The 17,480-nt window shown below is 39.3% G+C and overlaps 1 protein-coding gene across 1 annotated transcript in view; it reads left to right on the top strand.

Moving 5' to 3' along the window:
* The window catches only part of LOC149168175 (proteasome subunit beta type-3-like), a 121,822-nt gene extending 106,231 nt beyond the window's left edge, over positions 1–15,591 (top strand). Inside the window, exon 8 of the mRNA XM_089428145.1 lies at positions 15,023–15,591. Within this exon, the coding sequence (XP_089284271.1) occupies positions 15,023–15,071 (49 nt within the window). The 3' untranslated portion in view covers positions 15,072–15,591. The remainder of the gene's footprint in view (positions 1–15,022) is intronic.
* Positions 15,592–17,480: the final 1,889 nt, after the last annotated feature.

Here is a 17,480-nt window from a genome sequence, read left to right as displayed (position 1 = left end):
CTGAAGATTCAAACTTCCATTGGGTGGTTGACGTTCCTTCGCAGTCTCCATCTAAAGCTAGACTTCCTTAGTTTACACAACCTCCACTAGCTCACTTTGTTTTACCTCCCAAAAATGTTGCTACTGAACTTGTGTCCTTCCAAAGTTAGTCTTGAGCTACGGTTGGACACTGGGTCTAATCAACTCTAGACCACTGCAACTCAACTTTGCATGAGTCCTCATCCTCTTGGGTCAACTACCTCATGTGCACATGGTCCAACTGCTGGATGTGCAACTCCACAACCTAATGAAGATATTATCTCGCCATCAACGAACTATTCACATGAAGCTACCTCGTTCATGTTGAATTTCCACGATCTTAGGTCTAGGATAGAATCTTAAAATCTCTGATGCTACCAAACCAAGAATCTCAACGATACTACTTTGCACATTGGAATATAAACAACAGTAAATCACACATGCACAGAATATAGACAACTTTTAAAAAATTTTCAACCCAACTTCGTTATATTAGACCACATATAATACAATAGTCTAGGGCTCTCGTACTAGGGATAATGGCCTTCATACATCCACTAGCACAAGATACAAAATTGGGGCTTGGTGTCAATCCATTGACGACTAATCTGCCCTCAACAAGATACTCTGACCATCTGGTTGTCGCATTCTCTCTTACCTCCTCTCGGTTGTACACTATACCTACTTGGTCCTTTGGCTCCTGATCTGCAACTCCTGCCTCTATCAATGCTCCAAGTCCATTTGGCCACTGAATCTTGGCTATCAATCTGCTCTCTAGTTGTGCTTTTGTCCATCAAAGCCACAGCACATCAAGACTCCTGTCGAGTTGTTCACAACTCCACTTGTGAACAACTCTCAACTGCCCACTGCTGCTCCTCAACTACTCGGGGACTTTAGCCCACTATGGTCTTCCTGCGCTGCTCCAATGAAAGACCACCGTAGGGCACGAAGAGCCGCTACCTATCACTGCAAGATGTCCATCTCCCACAATGAAAATGGGCTAGGAGGATTGCCCATAATCTGCTGTAGAGGCCTTCTCCACACACAAGTCTCAGGCTCCACAACTGCTCCTTTGGATTGTCAACTCATGAGCTCAACAACTGCCACTCTCGCAAATACCTTTGTCCATTAAGGTGTTGCTCACCAGGCTCCAACTTGGACACTATCACGTTGTCTTCCAGTAGACCATAAGTGCCCAATCACATCCACACTTGGTCCACTCTCACGCTGCCCTCCAACAGTCCGTGAGTGACCATGTCCACGTTGTAGCATCTGCACTTAGTTATGACTTCTCCACTCTTAGGAGACCCTTACACACGACTGCCCACAGAATTCTCCAACTCTACCCTTTGCTCTGCAATAGAGGAGCTATTGCACAAATCTAGGCTCCAAACTTCACTGTGAAACTGCCCATTGGTTAGGGTTTCTAACATGCCACGTCAATCCTACCTCCTTGGCTTCCACAGGATGCAACAACTTTGTCCACACTAGGACACCTACATCACTCCATAGCAGGATCTGCTCCTAGTTGGAGTTCCTTCATGCCCAAGGCAACTCCAACAAATGGCTCCCAACAACCTGCGATGTAGATTAATCCAAATTTGACCCAAAACTAGGATCCAACACCTACAAACATTCACCAAAAACACATACCTTGTTGAATGTTTTGCTGTAGCTCCATTGCTGCAACTTAGGCCTGTTTAGGGCATGAAACTCGACCCCTACTAGCCTTCAAATTTTGCCCAAAATTGCAATAAAGAAGTGCGACTGCCCTTCCATGAGGGGACATGACCCTTGGCAGTGATTCTGGGCTTTCCAGCCCTCACCAACCCTTCGACATCCCTTCAATTGACAACAGCTACCTACAACATGCTCCTCCAAGCTTGCGACATGCTCGACAAGGGTCAGATTGCCCTCCTTTCACCACAAAACAATCTCCAATGACCTCGGCCTTCAAGAACAACAACCTGACCCTCTTTTCATGAGCTTAGTCACCCTCCAACAACCCTGAAACAACCTTGTACCCTCGTTGTCTATCCTCTTCTTGCTGCGGCCTCCAACATATGTGTTTCCCTCTCCGACGAGCTCATTGTGAGGTAAGTGTTGAACAAATGGATGAGAAAATGACATCAACTCACCTTGTATTTATACACAAATGAGGGGCTCCACGAATTGATGAAGAGACATGTCTCAGACGAATTACCTTCAAGCCTACATGACTTGACTATCCATTAATTAATCGTCATCTTCAAAAATTCATATCTTCGTTTCTAGAGCTCCAATTTGAGTGATCTTTGGAGCGTTGGAATCGGCATGCCAAACTCTATCACCTCAAATTTTCTCAAGCTCAAATTTGTCATGGTTTTGGCCCAAATCCCGATGGGTGCAAAACCCCGAGCTTGGGTTCCAAGCCCACAAGCTTATTTGTGGCACTTTGCCCTCCAATCCCCAAACGCTAGGGCTTGGAGTACCTCCCAAGCTACCCAAAAATCAACAGTCCAAGCAAAAGCACCTTTTTTGCTAAACCTCTTGCTCAATGTCTAGGCAATATTGCTGCTCTACTGATTTTTTCTAGGCCCTAGATTTGGTCTTATAATTAGATCTTTGCACATAAACATAGTAGGAACCCCAACACAAAATTACGTTGCATAGCGGGAATATAAAAGCAGTGAAATCAATTAAGTACACAGATTTTATGAGCCCAAAACTCTATTTTTATTAGTACATTAATAAAAGAATCATCAAGGCTCCCGTACCGGGGATCATGGCCCTCCATAAAACCCTAATGCAACTAATATACATAATATACAAAACTTAGGGCTCGAGATCTATTCCATCAAATCTACAATCTGCCCAACACAACGAGTAATAAATACTTGACTTACTTGTTGTAGCCCTCCTTCACTTCCAACCCTTTTTGTCCTCTTTGCCCACTGTTGTATCTTGCCGTAGCTTCATTCCTTCGATGCTACAAACTTCATTAGCTTTGTTGGCCTGCTCCTTTAGGCCAAATACTTCAACTAATCTTAACTGTCCTTATTCTTCAATGTGTTGCTACAACAACACTCATGTAGCACAAACAGAGTTACGACCTTCTCTGAACAACTTATGGTTGGGCCTAAACAAGTTACTAACCCTCTGTTCCATCTTCTTAGCAGTTCTATAGCCTATGACCTCCTGCTTGTAGCCTTTTGTGGCCCTAACCAGGCCACCCCATGCTCTTTGCTAACCTCTAGTGCATCCTACAGTCCATGACTGATCTTCACTGAAGCCTTAAGGCTCTCGGCCTAGCTCTATTCTTCCTCAGCCTAGGGTTCTGGTCCTTAACCAGTCCGCGGATGGCCCTAACCATGCCTCCTTATTGTAGCAGCGTGTCTAACCAACGCGACCACCTAATCTAGGCCTAAACAAACCTTATATCTCTCACTGCGGGTAGTCTCTTTTGGATGCGACAAACCCACTTGTGGTTGCAACCTATTACCACAATCCAACCTCAAACAGACTTCAACTGACCCTCGATCAATCCCAAATCTCACGACCTCTCCTTGCTAGACTTTGACCTCTTGCTGGATTGATGCTCTAACCAGACTTGGTTTCTTCTTGAACATATCAACTTGCTATGACTTCTTATCTAAGAGTGTTTGTGGCTCCTTTGCATGCCTAGGCTAAGTCCTTCTAGCCTTCTCGACGCAAATGAAATCCTTCTCATTGTGTGTTATGAGCCTCTCCTTTGGCTCTTTATTTATACTTGTGCTTTAGGTCATTTGGGATACCCTTGGTCCTTTAGGGTTTTAGCCTCCCAACCTCTTAACGATAAATTAGAATAAGAATTAATTGCCATGGGTCTTGTTGCACCCAATTTTTCAACATTCCAAGGAAGCAGGATCCAGAAGCTTGAAGATTTTTTTTCAAAGTCTAGAATCATCAACCAACAGTCTGTCATGTCATTGTAAACCCATTTTGAAAATTTATAATGTAAATGATGCTAGTACGACCATTTAACTATTTAACAACATAGGTAAGCCTATGATTTTGGCAATGATTTCATCCCAGGAGGTTTATCGTCTCACTGATTATCTGTGTTTCTTAACACGGATGATCAACATAATTTTTCCCTCCAGCCTCAACCCCAAAGCTAGGGTGGAATTTATTGTTGAAGTCTTAGGTAAGTTCTAGTGTTTTAGTCGAGTCTATTGTAAAGGTGATTTGGGAATGATTTAAACTAATTGGCTAAGTTATTTTATTACAAATCACTTGGTCTACTAGATCATATTGTGTTGCAAAATTAGGTAAATATTATGAGGGTCTATAATGAACGGGTATTCCCCCTTTGAGGGTTGAATTTGTAAAAAATTATGTAAAATATATTTAGTGCATGGTCCCTTATACTTAGATACCATGGCTAAAATATTTGAGGGTGGAAAAATAATTAATCCCCTCATGAGTCAATTAATTAATTTTTTTGTCAAAATAAAATTAAATCCTAAAGCCAGAAAATTAATTAATTGAGAGTCAAAATTAAAATGTTAGAGAAATTAATTTCTCCAAGTAGAAAAATTCGTGGGTCTAAAAGAAGTTAATTTTTGCAGGTCCCTCACCAAGGGAATATTGAAAATTTCAAGAAAGTTTGGACCTTTGGACCTTGGTGGTTGAGTCACAGTGAAATTTTAGAGGAAATTAGTTCAAAATAATTATTTTTGAACCAATAAAAAATGGTTTTAATGAGAAATTTGAAAATTCCTCAAAATTAAATATTTTCGATGACAAAGATTAAAAGTTGATCAAGTGTTTATCGACGGTTGAGATTATTTTGACGGAGATCAAGCAAGCTAGCCGTTATTTTCCACTTGGAGGGATTACTCTATAAATAGAAGGCATTTGGCTTCTACTTTTCATCTGGATCTTTGGTCAGATGTAATTTTGTAAATGCAAGTGTGAAGCCACTGTTCTGCTGGGAACGTTTTGGATTTCATAATAAAAGACTTTGGAGTACAGTTTATGGTGTCTTTGTCTCATTGATATATGGTATGTGCTTAACTATATTGTGCTTCAAATATTATATGAATTGTTATTTCATTTTTAGATGATAGGAGTATTTTATTGGTAAGTTTTGGGCTTATCTCTATTGATCCGATATATTGTATGATCTAACGATTTTTTTTAAGAAATATATAGAGTTTGCAGGTTCCCTGACCCTTGGGCTCCAAGTTCATAGACTGTGGGCATAGGCTGACCATATTTGGACTCCAGAGATTTTATGTGATTTTCTTACTTCGCTGAGGCCGTGGTTAACATCTATCTTTAGAAATACATCTAGCCATTGTCAAATTCCATAAATAAATTTATTCTCCAAAATTTCTTTTCGGAGATTGTATATTTTGTATATTTGTAAATAATTTTATTATAGAATAGTTTTTGTTCTAACCCTTGTTTTGCAGCAGGGGTTTTGAAATTTTTTGTATATATTAGGGTTTTGGGTACTTGTAAATTTATTTGTGCAGGTGATATCCAAGAAGATTTGCAACGTTAGAGCTAGGTCTAGGTCGGCCCTTGAGGGTAAGATCTAGCCTTTAGAATTTTTGCAGGGCCAACATCAAGGATTTTTGCAGTGACATTAAAGATCTGATGCAAATTTGAAAATATTAACGAGGGTTTCGAGATTTTTGAGGCCTCTAGGTCCAACGTCCTCCTCTACCCTAGTTGTATAGCCTTCCTAGATCCTTTTTTCCCTCTAGCCCTAGGCCACAGGTTCATTTTGGCCTTTATGGCCTTAGCGTGGCCCCTTTCGGGGCCGCCATCAACCTTTTCTAGGCCCTTGAGCCTTTGCCGCAATCCTCTAAGGCCTCAACCTGCCTTCCTTGGCTTGGCCATGAGGCCTAAAACCCTCGACCTCCCTCCTAGCCCTCTGGGCCGTCCTTCTTCCCCTCCGTCCTCCTCTTTTTCCTCCTCGGCAACCTTTGTTCAGCCCTTTTCTCCTTGTCGTGGCCCTTCTTGGGCCCTCCCTCCTCTGTGTCCCCTTGTAGCGTAGCCTCAAGCTTGAAATAAGGCCTCGACCTGCCCTTTTTGCCTCTGCCGTGAGCCTCGACAGCCTTCTTTAGGCTTGCCATGGACTAGGCAGCCCCTAAACCGCTAGCCGCAGGCCTAATTTGGTCTTCCTTGCCTTATCGCAGGTCTATAAGGCCTCTTCTCCTTACCTCTTGTCTTCCCCTTCCCTCACTTGCCTATGTGGGTTAGCATTTGATCTTTGTGACTGAGCATTGGTGTGTTTTGTAGAGGTATTTGGCATTATTTTTGATGTTTGCAGGTGTTCCAGTCATTGGAAAAATTTGGGCAAGTTGGGCAAGTGAACATCAAGGCCTAAGGTTTAAGGGTTTGATCTCCTAACCCTTGTTTCTTCACTGTTTTGCTTCAGCAAGTAAACTAATTCATAACAGTGGTAAAAAAACACATTAAATTGGCCTAAAATCAATTCATAAATTGCCATACACATCAAGGAATAAATTACATAAGTTAGGCAATCATAAATTAGCATGAATCTACAATTTCTAGTGACTGTCATCTCTGCATAGCAAGTCTGATATATCAGTGGCAAAGTGCATCATAAGAAGGCTAATTCATCTAAAGTTTCATATTGGCAAACTTAGTTTGACAATTGGGTTCATATTTCTCATATTTGGCAAGCATATGCATCTTGCATTTTGCATTTAGGAGGCTCTAAAGTGGTTTATCTCTCTGCTGTAATAAAAAATCAATTGTGGTTCATTGAATATCTAACATAAGTCCTTTATTTTTCATTGTTCTAATAGCTAAGTGGTAACCATTGTGAATAACATTGAGCTAACATTGTGTTTTCCTTGTGAGTTCATACGCTATAAAGATTATAATTCATATCTAATAGAATCACTCACTAAAAGCACCTTAAAATCTCAAGTAGTATCTTGTTGAATAATTTTAATTACATCATTGTCCTTCTAAAGTCTAATGGTCTGTAATATAATTGGCATTGGAGTAACTTGTTTCAATTTTGCATCATTGAGTAATTTGTGATCTTGAGCATTTGAGAGTCTAATTGGTTGTGGTCTAATTGCAATATTTTGGCATCTAAGTGTTCTTTACTTGAAGGCTTTTAATCTAATTGAACATCTCTCGGATAATTGGTTGGAAAATTTCTAGTTGTATCAAGTAATTGTTATTGGCATCTCATATTGGATCATTCACCAATTGTTTCAAGTGGATAAGTGCTCTCATTATCATATGTTGATGTTGTAAGTGGATATCTATAGTGAACTCTATATATTGGTGAATCATTGTTAGGAGCACCTTTCTTATATTTGAACAATTGTATTGTGGGCATTTGTTATCTTTTGTTGGCACTGTTGAACTTAACATTTTTCTTGTGGTTAACGTTGTATCTAATTGATATGTACTTGTTGGTATAACTTAAGATCAAATCATCACGAAGTACTTAAAGAACACTTAAAACAAATATTACCTTAAGAAGCACTCATAATCCTTGCATATCATTCTAAGCTAGTTGTGCATCTAATAACTTACCTCCAACCATAATCTTGGTTGGTAGACAATAGGACCGCCTTTCTCAATTTAGCTTGAGGGACTTAGCATGTCTTTAGTGGTTAACACAGTGACCTTACAGTCGCTAGAGCCACAATCTTTGCAGTGCCGGAAGCATTGGGTAGTTAGAACATAGGGGAGGTATCGTTATTCAAATCTATGCTTGCTTCCAATTGGCTTCTATCCCACAACCTACTCTAAAGACTAGTTCCAAAATACTTAAGAGGAAGGTTACATCTAGAATAGGCATATAACTTAAAATCAACTAAGATTTTGCATCACACCTAGGTCTTAAGATTTGCATAACATATAAGATAGTCATTCATTCAAGCGATGATTGTTTATCTGATTACTTGGTCTTTAATCAATACAAAGCAAGAAATTGACTCGATAAGGCACTGTTCTCACATCTAAATCTAATCTAATCTATAAATTGTGCTAAATCAACCAAGTAGCTAGGTCATTCAACTGTGTCTCGCAGACTCATTGGTTGCCAACAAGTCTTGCATTTCTATCTTCCATAGGGACTACTCCCCATAGTCTGTTGTTGGGAGACAGCTAGAACGGAGAGGTCGGGGATCAGAGTGACAACCCCTGACCTGAGTCGTTGTCACACCATGCTTGTACAATCTGAGCGACAATAGGTCCAAACCCGCATCTTTGGCTCAAAACCCTAACTACTTGGGTAACTTTCCCAACGAACTCACTTTTGGTGGGTTTCCTTCTCTTGGAAATACCTTTCGCGCTACCAAAATTCCAACATAGATGTCCCCATTGACTGACGACAAGGACCTATATTCCAATGTGGAGAAAGTCAAAGTCGGGATTAAATCAGCAAGGGTCCAAAAGTTGAAGAACTCGTTAAAGTCGAGAGTTTTTTGAAAAAGTCGGCAAAATTAAAAACACACAAAAATATTCATTTTTTTTTTTAACATCTAGAGTATCCACAACATCAAATAAATGCATTTCCTCATAAACCTGTAAAGAAAACTAATATATGATATGTATATGAAGTCTAGTGCTACATCACATATCAAAATAGTGAATCAACTCTTGAATCTTGAGTCTTGTCTGAGTCTCAGCTCTCAAGAGTCAAAATATCAACAAAAAATATAATAAATGTATATCATGAGTCATCTACATGTCATAAAGTAATCAGTCACTGAGATCCTCTTCCCCTTTTATGGGAATAGGGAATGGCTTTGCCTTTTCCTTTAGAGGAAGAAGGCCCAACGCCTTGAAATACAAATGGAGTCAGTCTTCCTCTAGAAGCCGATAAAAGAGGTGGCCTCTGTCCTATGCTGCTACTACCCATCCTAGATGGTGTCACCTCCTCCTCATCATCCTCATCCAACTCTTCCTCCTAACCTTGATGTTGCTTCTCCTCCTCTACCTCTGGCTCTCCCTCCCTTGCAACTGCTACCTCCTCTGGATCCACATCTAACCAATTCGGGATCGAGTCCATGGTCGGCCTCTCAGTCTTGACCCTCCATGCAACAGTGGTATCAATATTGTCCAATGAGATGGCTTCCACATCAGGAGGTTTTTGAAGTTGTCTCACCCACAATCGAAGATTGTAGTAGACGTAGACCATGTCATTGAGGCGTTGGGACTCCAATCTGTATTAGGGTCATAGATTGTAAATTAGTACTTAGAAAATTTAAATATTAAAAATAATCAAATGAATTCAAAAAATTTAATTTGAATTTTTTTTCCTTGTTGCGCTTTTTGCTTTGTATTTTGTCAAATACACTCCAGTTGTGCTCAAACCTAGAGGAATTGCATGTTTGGCTGAGCACTCGAATGGCAATCTTTTGGAGATGGGGTACTCTGCTGCCATAGCTTGTCCACCAAGCATCTACAAGTTAAAAGCAAAATGAAAAACATTGAAATTGTAAACTTGAAAGTTTGAAACAAACTAAAGCTTACCTGGAATTTTGGTCGTCCTATTCTTAATAGCCATGGTAAAACCAAATGTGCCACCCTCCATCTTATATACCTCCATTTCTTTAGAAATATCTTCACGTTCTTGCTCAGATGACACCATCCTCTCGACACAAGTGAAGAATTCATCCATCGCCTCGGCATCAAATCTGAAACCACAGGCGTAAGAAAATGCGGGGTTGAGGTAGATACCTGTAACATGAATGGGGCGATAGAGGGTATTGTTCCATTGTTCATCAATCACTCTCCATATGACTTGTTGTTTCTCTAACCCCTCGCCTCTCTTATCTTCATAATAAGCACGAATGGCTTCTTTGGCCCTATCCATGGCCTCATACAAGTAGCCCATTGCGGGCTTGTCTCCATCAACAAACTGAAGAACCCTCACCAAAGGTTCTGAAATGGAACACACCTCCTCTACTCCTGCCCAAAAGCTCTGATCATATGAAACTAGTTTGCATATGCCCTCTCCCTCTAGTTTGCGGCTAATAGATAAAGCACGCCAATCCGGTGAAAGAAACATGCTCTTCACATCCCACGTAGAATTCAACAGAGACTGAAGAGACATGAAAGTAGTGGCAAATCGTGTAATGGCAGGACACACCAACTCTTTGTTTTTGGTGAATTTTCTCATCATGCTAAGCACAAATGCATGATTATATATACATTTTGTTATGCTCCTGGATGATTCAACAATATCCTTCACAATAGGAATCTTACCTATATCCTCCAACATCAAGTCAATGCAATGAGCAGCACAAGGTGTCCAAAACAAGTTAGGATACCTCTCCATAAGCAACTTGCCAGCTGCAACATAATTTGCAGCGTTGTCCGTTATGACTTGGAAAACATTGCTTGGGCCTATTTCCTAAATGAAGAGGTCCAACAACTCACATAATGTACGCACATCTTTAATGTGTGCAGATGCTTTAATAGATTTCATAAACATTGTCCCCTTGGGACAACTAACCAAAAAGTTAAGAAGGGTCCTACTCTTCTGGTCAGTCCAACTATCTGACATGACTGTGCATCCAGTTTGTTCCCATGATGCCCTAAACTCCTCCAATCTAGAAGTGCAATCAGTCTTTTCATCTTGAAGAAGAGGCCCTCTCAATTCTGCAAAGGTGGGGCTTTGTACCCTGGGCCAACGACAACAACAACATCAAACATAGGTTGGTAGAATGGGTTTGTTTTGGAAATGTTGAAAGGAGCATCACTCCATAGAAGACACTTACTGACCAACTTGTCAGCTTCTGCCTTTTCCTTTTTTTCAAGTGTTGATTTGATGCCAGGTTGGGGGCTTTGTACTCTGGGCCAACGACAACAACAACATCAAACATAGGTTGGTAGAATGGGTTTGTTTTGGCAATGTTGAAAGGAACATCACTCCATAGAAGACACTTACTGACCAACTTGTCAGCTTCTGCGTTTTCCTTTTTTTAAAGTGTTGATTTGATGCCAGGTTGTGCACCAGGTGTGGTTCTAGGAACAAAAAAGCACTGCCACTCTCAATTCCCCCCACTCTTGAGGCCCCTACAAGTTGGATTTTTAGTGTTGCCTTGGTGTCTTTTCCCTCCTCTTTATCCATCAACAATTGAATGGCCGGTCGGATGATTTCTAGAGATGTATTTGGGAAAAGGTCAACATTTTTCCCCGGATTTTGCCCCAAATGGAATTTTAATCTGTTGATACCTCATGGCATGTGCTTGCCACACAACTTGCAAGTCAAATACATTCTATTGATCCCCCAGATTCGGGTATAGTATCAGGTTCACCATATTCCCACATAGCGTCCAAAAGCCTTGGCATTTTGTTTTAAACTTTGAACTTGAATTTAAACCTTGGCACAAAAAAAAATTGGAACAAATTAAAAATTTCCCATCACATTTGAAGCAAACACAAATGCAATTGTTGATTTTAGATTTTAAATGCCTCTTCTCAGTCACTTGAAAACACTCAGATTCAATAAACAAGGGTTTGAATTTTTGTCATTTTATTCTTGAAAGTTGAAGTTTTGCTTCAATCTAGATTCTAAACAATGTTTCCCTTTCAAAATTCTAGACCAAAATATGATATAAACAAACTAATAGAATTATAGAAAGATTTAAGAAGCCATTTGTGTAAAAAAGACTAAGAGAGAAATTAAAATACATACTTGGTAGCAACAATTCGGCACTTTGAATCTCTCACGTTGAGCAGTGGACAAATCTCCAAATCCCCACCACAAAACTAGCAAATCTCCTCCTCTAGGGCAATGGTAAACAACTACTCTCTCCACAGGAACGAATGGGAGCAAAAACAACAAAGAATTATATTTTTTTCGACCTTTTTGGCCTCTTATCCGTGATCTGGGAGAGATGGCCGACATTTTTAGTCGACTCCCGATAAAATCGGTAGTATTTCGATTTAATTGTGATTTTTTTCAAGAGGGAAAAAGTCTGCAAAAAATCGGCCGATTAAATCGTTTTGCTGAAAAAATTGCGTTTTTGGGATTTAATCCTAATTTTTTGCAAACTTTTTCCACACTGCTATATTCCCCCTCCTCTAGCCATGAGGGATTGAAGCGGAAAGGGATCGACTTGTCCTTCACCGTAAGGTCACATTGCAATAGTATAGGATGATGATCTTAGATCCCACTGGTAATCACTGAAGACTTGCATAAAAGGCCTGAGCTCATAAAATTTTCCGATACAAGAAATCTGTCTAGCCTCTTTGACACCGCGTTGCCCCTCGAACGACCTTCCATGCACGTAGGAGAAAGCCTGACTGGTTCAATATCCAGAAGATGATTATTTAACAAGAAATAATGGAAAAAAATGCTGAGGATCCATGCAAGGACAGGGACCCAAACTTCTCTAAGTGAAATGGTGAAATTGAGGTCACCCCCAACGCTGACACTTTGATCTGTGAGAGCCCCTACAGGGACCAAATCCTCCCAAAAGGGCTCATGCTTAACATATGGCCCATATACATTTAAAATGGAAATGGGACAAGGAAAATATTTAATTAACAACTTCACTAGTATGGTTGAGGGAACAGGGAGGAGGATATGGCTTTGCAATGTGGGATCCATCCTCTGTAATTAGGCCACTTGAAAAACTTCTGAATCAAGGTGGCAAAAGGACCATTTTTGAGTAAGCTTTCAAAGACTTGATGAGCCTTAAGTCTTGAGAAAATGGTTTCTTGTATCAAAATGATGTCTGGCTTTATAGACCCCAGGAGTCTTTTAAGGGCAAGCTTCTTGATGCCCCTTGCGTTGAAAGAGAGGATGATCATGAGGCACCTTCCCGCAGGGCATCGTTTGTTCTAAGGGCCAAGTTTGGAACCTGTTTTTCTTTCTTTATCTCCATCTTAGCTCTTTCTTGGGGATTTTGTAATTTTGACTTTTTGTTGACTAAGTTTTTTGTTGGTGGGTCCTTTGCAAGCCCACCACATGAGGGGGGCATCTCTTTTTGGGAATGCTTAGGACAAAGCGAATAATCCCTTTTCTCTAAAAGAAGGCAGGAAGGGAAGGAGAGGGGTAGATAGTCCACACCAGAGGAGCAAAAAAACTCAGGTAGGGGAGGAACTACAACAACACTGGGTTACGAAAGGGATGTAGGGACAGAGGGGCAAGCAGGGGGAGGGCCATTGCAAGGGATGGGAGCAAATAAAACAAGAGAAAGGGGCGGAAAATTTTCTAAGATCTTTTTGCAACTTGCTCCCTTGGAAACAGGAACACCATGCAGATCTTGTTCAGGGGATGAAGCCAATATCCTTGACCTTGATACATCAAAAGTAACCGGGGCTTTTGAGCCCTTGGGGAACCCCCGATGGGACACAAAAGGACCCAAAAAAGGATTTAAACAGTGAATGTGACTGACCTCACGACACCTATCGAAAGGGAATTTTCCAGTAATCTACCCTTTGTTTCCAAAGAGATCCGACATAAGAAATCTCTAGTTCGCCCACCAAGCCCCCTTTGATACATACTTCCACCTGGATCCAGGCCATCCGCCTATCTTCATTCTCCTGCCAACCATCCTCTATACCAACGAAGGAACCTAGTTTGTCCCCTACAACCCTGAAGAAATCCAAACTCCAATAGTGTTATGGTAACCCAAGTAAGATAGCTCAAACTCTAAGAGTGTCAACAGGGTCTCTTAGAGGGCTTGGATATCAGATCAATGAAAAAGCAATGAAAAAACACCTTTGGCGCTGCCATGGGAAGAACCCATCTTCCGTCTAATGACTTTTGATGATTTATTATATATGTTATTGACATAGTGTTATGTATAAGATTTCAATGATTAATCATTAACATGTTTTTTTTTATCTGAGGAAATATTGGGCAGATCCACCCAAAGGGATCACTTTCCGCCGGCTTATTAACAAAGCCTAACCTTGAGGGCGAATCATTAACATGTTACATTACAATGTGCATATATTTTATGTTTAAGTTTTCATATATTTAAATTTAAAATTTTTAGTGTTCGGGCGAGGTTCTAACATCCCATAGAATTATTGGGGTGTTTCTACATGTCCCCTGGACGTGTTTCCTTATCCCTATGCCCCCCATGTCGAGGAAATTTGGTGGACAAATGCTTTTTTCTGTGTTTCTACCTATATATTGCAAAAGCCAAGCACCTTTTGAGTTTTCCTTTTTGCGTTGCATTAACTAAAATATGATTCCAATTTTCATGATTTTTTATCTGGTTTTTGATGTTTAATGCTAACCTAATGTTTGTTAATGACTTAAATTACACATTTAAGGTTAATTAATCATGCTTTCTATTGAACGCTGGATAGTCTATCAGTTTAATTGTTTCATGGGGCTATGTAGCAATTGGTATTTTCCCAAGACCTAATGTGGGGTGTTAATTAATGATGGACGATGCTTCACATGCTTATTTGAGTGATAAGTGCCATGTTGAATTGATTATTACTTTCATTGTTTGTTTGTATGTTCTATTCCCCGAAAGTGTTATATTTTTATTAACCTATTTTAGTTCTGTATTATGACAATGGATACTAGGAGAGGTTCATCTTTCTCATTAGGAGCTACTCCTTATCTCCACAATTTCTTTCCCATATGACATCGTCAAAAGCTTTTTGGGGAATTTAAAGCTATTGATCGTAACAGATATTAATTTTGACTTCCCACAATTGCATCACTCATCGGGGATTTTCTTATATGGAAGTTGCGAAGGCTAAAGTGCCTATTGTTTTCCTTCCTTCTATGGACTGTTTTTATATTTTGAACTGAGTTTGAAGAGGCTTTCTGTTTTCCCATGGGATATTAAACATGATGGAATTGATAGTTACTAGAGGGTTTCAGTCATCTTTGTGCATCAAGTAATTTAATATAGTTTAATTTTGTTTCAAGGTCTTTCATTTCCAACTTGTTGGAACAAGATTGACTAACATAAAGTAAAATGAACTAAAATATGTTGTAGTGAGTGGCTATGGATTACAGACACATGCTAATTTAATTGTAACAAAAATGCAGGTCACCAAATCAAGTGACTGAGCGCACATTGAAGGGGCGCATGGACTGAGCCTTTTTCTTGCAAGAGATTGCAGGTCTTAGCAATGTTATTGGTGGCTATTAAATGAACAGAAATGTGCTTTCATACATAGTGGAGTTAGAGTTTTTGAAATCATTAATACATTTGATGTCATTGCACAAGAAGCCGTCTTTCATCACATGCCTCTCAGTTCAATCCTCTAGAGTCCAATGCAAACTGAATCTTTTATTGCATCTCTAATCAATTTGCAATCAAGTCCTTCTATGGGCCAAGTTTACAAATACTCAAATTTCACTTATCCTAATTTTAAATTGATACATTTTGAGGGAGCAACATTTTCTGAAATTTTGTACTCTTATGTGAGAGACTGATTTCTTTGCTTGTTATAAATTGGTGATCCTTTTTCATATATTGACATTCAGAAAGTAGCTACCCAGTCAATAATGCTAGTGCTGGTTACTGATCAAATATTTCACATCTGCAAATGAGAACCTTCGGTGCTGTAACATCTGTGAAGGAAATATTTGAAAAATGCGGTTATTTTTTGTCATCTGCAGCCTGCTGCATATTATGTTACATTTTGCTTTGAGGTTTATCACATATTAGAGTTTGGCATGTTTTATTTCTGTGGAGATTTATGGTAGTTTATTATAAAATTTTGGATTTAGAGAGTAACTAGATTTACCAAGTGAAGTCGCATATTTGTTGCTTAATTGATTAGGATTATTTTTGATGCTACATTCTCACATAAGTTGGACAATATTTCCTGTATGATGACGTAGGTCCCTTGGATTTGAGAAAATGTTATGACTACTGGCCGAATGTAAAGGATCTGATCCTCTAGTTGTAAATATTTGTAGGCAATAGCAGAGTCTCATCAAGTATCATACTTGATAATCTATCTATGGTCCTGTTGGTAGATTCACATGGCAATGGGAATATTTGCTTGCTTTGGAATTAACACTTTATATTCTCCCAGATTGTTTAAATGTAGGTCACTGGGATTTTATTACACCAATAATACCAGGTATATTCCTTGGTTCTCAGGTTTAGTTCTAAATTTTTCCTCTTATGTTTCATGTTTTCAGTTTATGAGACTTCACACAGAACCTCCAACTTAAGTCCCATGGTTCAGGTTCGAGATTGGGTTTGGCAATGATTAGGCTTGGTTCAAATTTGAAAATTTCACTGAGGGATTAATGCAGAAATACACTTTGCCCTGTACCATTTTTAAGAGAAAAAGCTATATTATACCTTGGATGACCACAAAATGGTCAAATGGTTATCCAATAGATCATGTGTGTCTTAGGACAGAGCTTAAGCTTTCTTGATGTAGAAAGAAAAAAAAGTCCAAAGAACTATAGTGGAACTATTATAAAACAGTAATCTTAAACCAAAAAGCATAAACTAGTTACTGAGCTGCACATCTGGATGCCAGACATGTATTGTAAGAAGAAAGTTACATTCAAAAGGTACTGAAACACTTCTAGCACAAATAGTTTATATAGTTCCAGCATATGCCTATCTGCATTTCTTCAAGTTTACTAATTGTCCTATATATGTCAAAACAAGCCATACATAAAAAATAAAGGATAAATTTCAACAAAGTTTCTATATCCTAATTGGCTGAAGAAGCTGAAAGCTGCTATTATTGCATCATTTTATATTATCTAGATGTCTTAGGATTATTTATAGATTGTATAAACTTGATGGCTAAAGTGGTCTCAGAGTCTCTGCAGTACAGTTTTCTTAGATTATGGGTTTCTGCAAAGGAACATGTAGTTTTTTTTGGTTAAAAGTGCTCTATGCAGATGAAAAATGTAATTTCAGTTGTCTATATGAATAGAAATGGTGACTTTTTTCTTTTGTTAAGTTGTCTTGGAAAAAAACAGGACTATCCACATCTCCTCGGTGAAAGTTAAGAATCATTAATAGTCCAGCAAAAGAACAGCATAATAGAAAAGGTGCAATCACGTTGAGGGAGCAGGTATCCCTTCCATCCAATGTTCCTCTAGCATAAGTGCGCCAGGTTGACCATTAACAGCATCTTTTGACAGATCATCAGCACTTGTGTTGTGATATCTGTAATCATGATGTGCTGACCTGATGTAATTTTAATTTGATTAAGGAATGGACCCAGTACCATGTTGTGAACCCTGAAAGACCAATGTGCCTTTTACCCACTCAATAATCAACTTCAAAACCCCAGAGACTTGGAGGTTTCCCATTTCCTTCTCAATAGCCAATTTTGATAAGAGCTTCAGAACATGTAATTCTGTCCAATTGTTACTTGCCAATCCCAAATTATTTTTAAAAGTGAAGCTGTGATTTGAAGGGAACATGAAGCCACCAGCTCCATTGGCCCCTGGGTTGCCATGGCTAGCCCCATTGAAGAAACTCTGTTGTTTGGATTGATATATAAGTATATAACCAGCCCCT

This window comes from Pinus tabuliformis, chromosome 4_2 (assembly GCF_031772625.1).
Source record: "Pinus tabuliformis cultivar Carrire ecotype Pingquan chromosome 4_2, CPIR1, whole genome shotgun sequence".
NCBI lineage: Eukaryota > Viridiplantae > Streptophyta > Pinopsida > Pinales > Pinaceae > Pinus > Pinus tabuliformis.
This window is presented reverse-complemented; position numbering and strand designations above follow the sequence as displayed.